Source organism: Hemibagrus wyckioides, linkage group LG08, assembly GCF_019097595.1.
Source record: "Hemibagrus wyckioides isolate EC202008001 linkage group LG08, SWU_Hwy_1.0, whole genome shotgun sequence".
Taxonomy (NCBI): Eukaryota; Metazoa; Chordata; class Actinopteri; order Siluriformes; family Bagridae; genus Hemibagrus; species Hemibagrus wyckioides.
In genome coordinates, this window is record NC_080717.1 from 955,001 (window position 1) to 960,000 (window position 5,000).

General features: G+C 40.4%; 1 protein-coding gene across 2 annotated transcripts in view; it reads left to right on the forward strand.

The window, feature by feature from the left end:
• The window catches only part of rnf130 (ring finger protein 130), a 57,212-nt gene that overhangs the window by 14,849 nt on the left and 37,363 nt on the right, over nucleotides 1–5,000 (forward strand). For both annotated transcript variants that reach the window (XM_058397359.1, XM_058397358.1), the window contains exon 3: nucleotides 2,723–2,917. In XM_058397359.1, the coding sequence (XP_058253342.1) occupies nucleotides 2,723–2,917 (195 nt within the window). The remainder of the gene's footprint in view (nucleotides 1–2,722; nucleotides 2,918–5,000) is intronic.

Consider the following 5,000-nt stretch of genomic DNA (forward strand, 5'->3'; position numbering starts at 1 on the left):
AACTAGTTTACAGAGCACTAGTTTTAAAGGGAACTAGTTTACAGAGCACTAGTTTTAAAGGGAACTAGTTTATAGAGCACTAGTTTCAAACTGAAATAGTTTATAGAGCACTAGTTTTAAATGAACTAGTTTATAGAGCACTAGTTTTAAAGGGAACTAGTTTACAGAGCACTAGTTTTAAAGGGAACTAGTTTACAGAGCACTAGTTTTAAAGGGAACTACTTTATAGAGCACTAGTTTTAAGGGGAACTAGTTTACAGAGCACTAGTTTTAAAGGGAACTAGTTTACAGAGCACTAGTTTTAAAGGGAACTAGTTTACAGAGCACTAATTTTAAAGGGAACTAGTTTACAGAGCACTAGTTTTAAGGGGAACTAGTTTACAGAGCACTAGTTTTAAAGGGAACTAGTTTACAGAGCACTAGTTTTAAGGGGAACTAGTTTATAGAGCACTAGTTTTAAGGGGAACTAGTTTACAGAGCACTAGTTTACAGACTTCTTGTTTAAACTGAACTAGTTTACAGATCACTAGTTTTAAAGGGAACTAGTTTACAGAGCACTAGTTTTAAGGGGAACTAGTTTACAGAGCACTAGTTTTAAAGGGAACTAGTTTACAGAGCACTAGTTTTAAAGGGAACTAGTTTATAGAGCACTAGTTTTAAGGGGAACTAGTTTACAGAGCACTAGTTTTAAAGGGAACTAGTTTACAGAGCACTAGTTTTAAAGTGAACTAGTTTATAGAGCACTAGTTTTAAAGTGAACTAGTTTATAGAGCACTAGTTTTAAAGGGAACTAGTTTATAGAGCACTAGTTTTAAACTGAACTAGTTTATAGAGCACTAGTTTTAAAGGGAAATAGTTTATAGAGCACTAGTTTTAAACTGAAATAGTTTACAGAGCACTAGTTTTAAACTGAAATAGTTTATAGAGCACTAGTTTTAAACTGAAATAGTTTATAGAGCACTAGTTTTAAAGGGAAATAGTTTATAGAGCACTAGTTTTAAACTGAAATAGTTTATAGAGCACTAGTTTTAAACTGAAATAGTTTATAGAGCACTAGTTTTAAACTGAAATAGTTTATAGAGCACTAGTTTTAAACTGAAATAGTTTATAGAGCACTAGTTTTAAACTGAAATAGTTTATAGAGCACTAGTTTTAAAGGGAACTAGTTTATAGAGCACTAGTTTTAAAGGGAACTAGTTTATAGAGCACTAGTTTTAAACTGAAATAGTTTATAGAGCACTAGTTTTAAACTGAAATAGTTTATAGAGCACTAGTTTTAAAGGGAACTAGTTTATAGAGCACTAGTTTTAAACTGAAATAGTTTATAGAGCACTAGTTTTAAAGGGAAATAGTTTATAGAGCACTAGTTTTAAAGGGAACTAGTTTATAGAGCACTAGTTTTAAAGGGAACTAGTTTATAGAGCACTAGTTTTAAAGGGAACTAGTTTATAGAGCACTAGTTTTAAACTGAAATAGTTTATAGAGCACTAGTTTTAAAGGGAACTAGTTTACAGAGCACTAGTTTTAAAGGGAACTAGTTTATAGAGCACTAGTTTTAAAGGGAACTAGTTTATAGAGCACTAGTTTTAAAGGGAACTAGTTTATAGAGCACTAGTTTTAAAGGGAACTAGTTTATAGAGCACTAGTTTTAAAGGGAACTAGTTTACAGAGCACTAGTTTTAAAGGGAACTAGTTTATAGAGCACTAGTTTTAAAGGGAACTAGTTTATAGAGCACTAGTTTTAAAGGGAACTAGTTTATAGAGCACTAGTTTTAAAGGGAACTAGTTTATAGAGCACTAGTTTTAAAGGGAACTAGTTTATAGAGCACTAGTTTTAAAGGGAACTAGTTTATAGAGCACTAGTTTTAAAGGGAACTAGTTTATAGAGCACTAGTTTTAAAGGGAACTAGTTTATAGAGCACTAGTTTTAAAGGGAACTAGTTTATAGAGCACTAGTTTTAAAGGGAACTAGTTTATAGAGCACTAGTTTTAAACGGAAATAGTTTATAGAGCACTAGTTTTAAAGGGAACTAGTTTACAGAGCACTAGTTTTAAAGGGAACTAGTTTACAGAGCACTAGTTTTAAAGGGAACTAGTTTACAGAGCACTAGTTTTAAAGGGAACTAGTTTACAGAGCACTAGTTTTAAAGGGAACTAGTTTACAGAGCACTAGTTTTAAAGGGAACTAGTTTACAGAGCACTAGTTTTAAAGGGAACTAGTTTACAGAGCACTAGTTTTAAAGGGAACTAGTTTACAGAGCACTAGTTTTAAAGGGAACTAGTTTATAGAGCGCTAGTTTTAAGGGGAACTAGTTTATAGAGCACTAGTTTTAAAGGGAACTAGTTTACAGAGCACTAGTTTTAAGGGGAACTAGTTTACAGAGCACTAGTTTTAAGGGGAACTAGTTTACAGAGCACTAGTTTTAAAGGGAACTAGTTTAAAAACTAGACATCTACATTTAAAGCGTTTAGCAGACTCCTGTATCCTGAGCTGATGATGGTTAGGGGTTCTTTCTCAAGGGCCCAGCAGTGTCCAGCAGTGACACCTCGAGGTACTGGGATTTAAACTCGTAATGTTATGGTCAGCAGTTCAGCATCTTTACCTCTGAGCTCCCTTACTGTTTTACACACTGCACTGCTAGGCTACTGTGCTAGAGCTAATGTAAACACACAGGTTCACTAATGTTTGTGTGTGTGTGTGTGTGTTTTGTTGTGTCCGTAGTGGTGGACATGCAGGGCTGCTGTCCGTACACTCGTTTCATCATTCCTCCGAAGACGACGCACTGGATCGCTCTGCTTCAGAGAGGGAAGTGTATGTTTAAGGAGAAGATCCTGAAGGCCGCTGCCTTTAACGCCTCCGCTGTGCTCATCTACAACAACAGCTCCAAGGAGGACACGGTCACCATGGCTCATGAAGGTGTGTGTGTGTGTGTGTGTGTGTGAGAGAGACATGTAAGACATTGTAATGGGTGTGTCTGTAAGTCCATATATGGAATCGAGAGCCGCTGTGAGTGATGGGAGTTTCTTTAAGGTCAGACATAAAAATGTGTTGTGTTTAAACCCGTATAAGGAAATCTTGACATAAGATAAAGAACATTGTTGACATTTGTATAGCGTCGTCCTGACCAACATTTCAAATGGCCATCATGCTGAATAGTAAACTGCCTATTTAACATAATGATGGATTGGCTATATAGGTACTGAGGGCAGGAGGAAAAGGAGGAGAGGAGGACAGGAGGGGGATGATAGGTGGATGAGCAGACAGGAGAACAGGGCGAGAGAAGGACAGGGCGAGAGGAGGACAGGGCGAGAGGAGGACAGGGCGAGAGGAGGACAGGGCGAGAGAAGAACAGGATGAGAGGAGGACAGGACGAGAGGAGGACAGGGCGAGAGAAGAACAGGATGAGAGGAGGACAGGACGAGAGGAGGACAGGGCGAGAGAAGAACAGGGCGAGAGGAGGACAGGGCGAGAGGAGGACAGGGCGAGAGGAGGACAGGATGAGAGGAGGACAGGACGAGAGGAGGACAGGGCGAGAGAAGAACAGGATGAGAGGAGGACAGGACGAGAGGAGGACAGGGCGAGAGAAGAACAGGATGAGAGGAGGACAGGATGAGAGGAGGACAGGGCGAGAGAAGAACAGGATGAGAGGAGGACAGGATGAGAGGGGGACAGGACGAGAGGAGGACAGGGCGAGAGAAGAACAGGATGAAAGGAGGACAGGACAAGAGAAGAACAGGATGAGAGGAGGACAGGATGAGAGGGGGACAGGATGAGAGGAGGACAGGATGAGAGGAGGACAGGAGGACAGTAGTGAGTGAAAGTGGTGAGTCATGCTCTGCGTGCTGTGAGGACGGATGCTGGGGGTAAATATAGCAGGAGAAGTGAATAATTCATGAGTTTCTCGTGAGCTGAGGAGCGTTTCACCTCAGAGCATGAACATCACTCATCATTCATCATTATACAAAAAGCCAACATTCTGTTTTCCTGTTTAAACTTCTTAGGATTATTTTTCTTAGACAATTAATTATCAAGAGTAACTCCTCCTACAGCTTTTGAGCGACATGCACCAAACTCGGCACGGTTGTTGGGCCTGGTCTGAAGTTTGTTGCTATTGCTACTTTTCTAAGCGATCGGAATTCCGGTATTCCCAGTACGGAAGCCCAAAGTGGCCTTTTTCCAGATAGAATTCCATTCAAAAATTTGGAGGTTTATAACTCGGCGGGCTTTTGAGATATCGACACCAAACTCGGCCAGCTCCTTCAGAATCTTGGGGGGATGAAGCCGTAAATTTTGGATCCGATCGGAATTTCGGAATTCTGGTAGAGCCCCGCCCCAAAATTCCCAAAATCACAAAACTAACCCAACATACACGTGACATCAAAACACTCAGAACAATGAAGGGAACTTCATGACGTATGTTGGGTGACGTCACGTGCATGCCACGACCCCAAAATAAGCAGAATTTCAAAATTGCTCCAACATACATGACATATCAAAACACTCAGCACAATAAGGGGAACTGCGTGACGTGTGTCCGGGTGACGTCACGTGACGTCACGTGCACCCCAAAATAAGCGGAATTTCAAAATTACACCAACATACACATGTGACACATCAAAACACCCAGCACAATGAGGGGAACTTTGTGACTTGTGTCAGGTGACGTCACGTGATGTCACGTGTGCACCACACCCCCAAAATAAGCAGAATTGCAAAATTGCTCCAACATACACATGCAACATATCAAAACGTTCAGCACAGTGAGAGGAACGTCGTGCCATGTGTTCTGGTGACATATCCACCCGCCTCCAAAAGTACTGGCACCCTATCTATCCACTCGCATCCAGACGAATCAGGAATCTATCTGTTTGCTCTCCAACAAATATATTGCCATCCAATGTCTCCACCCATCTCCAAATAGCATCGGACATTACGACAACTTGCTTTGTCAAGCCAACATCAAAGTTTGTCGCAACGAACTTTACAAATCTAGTTCATA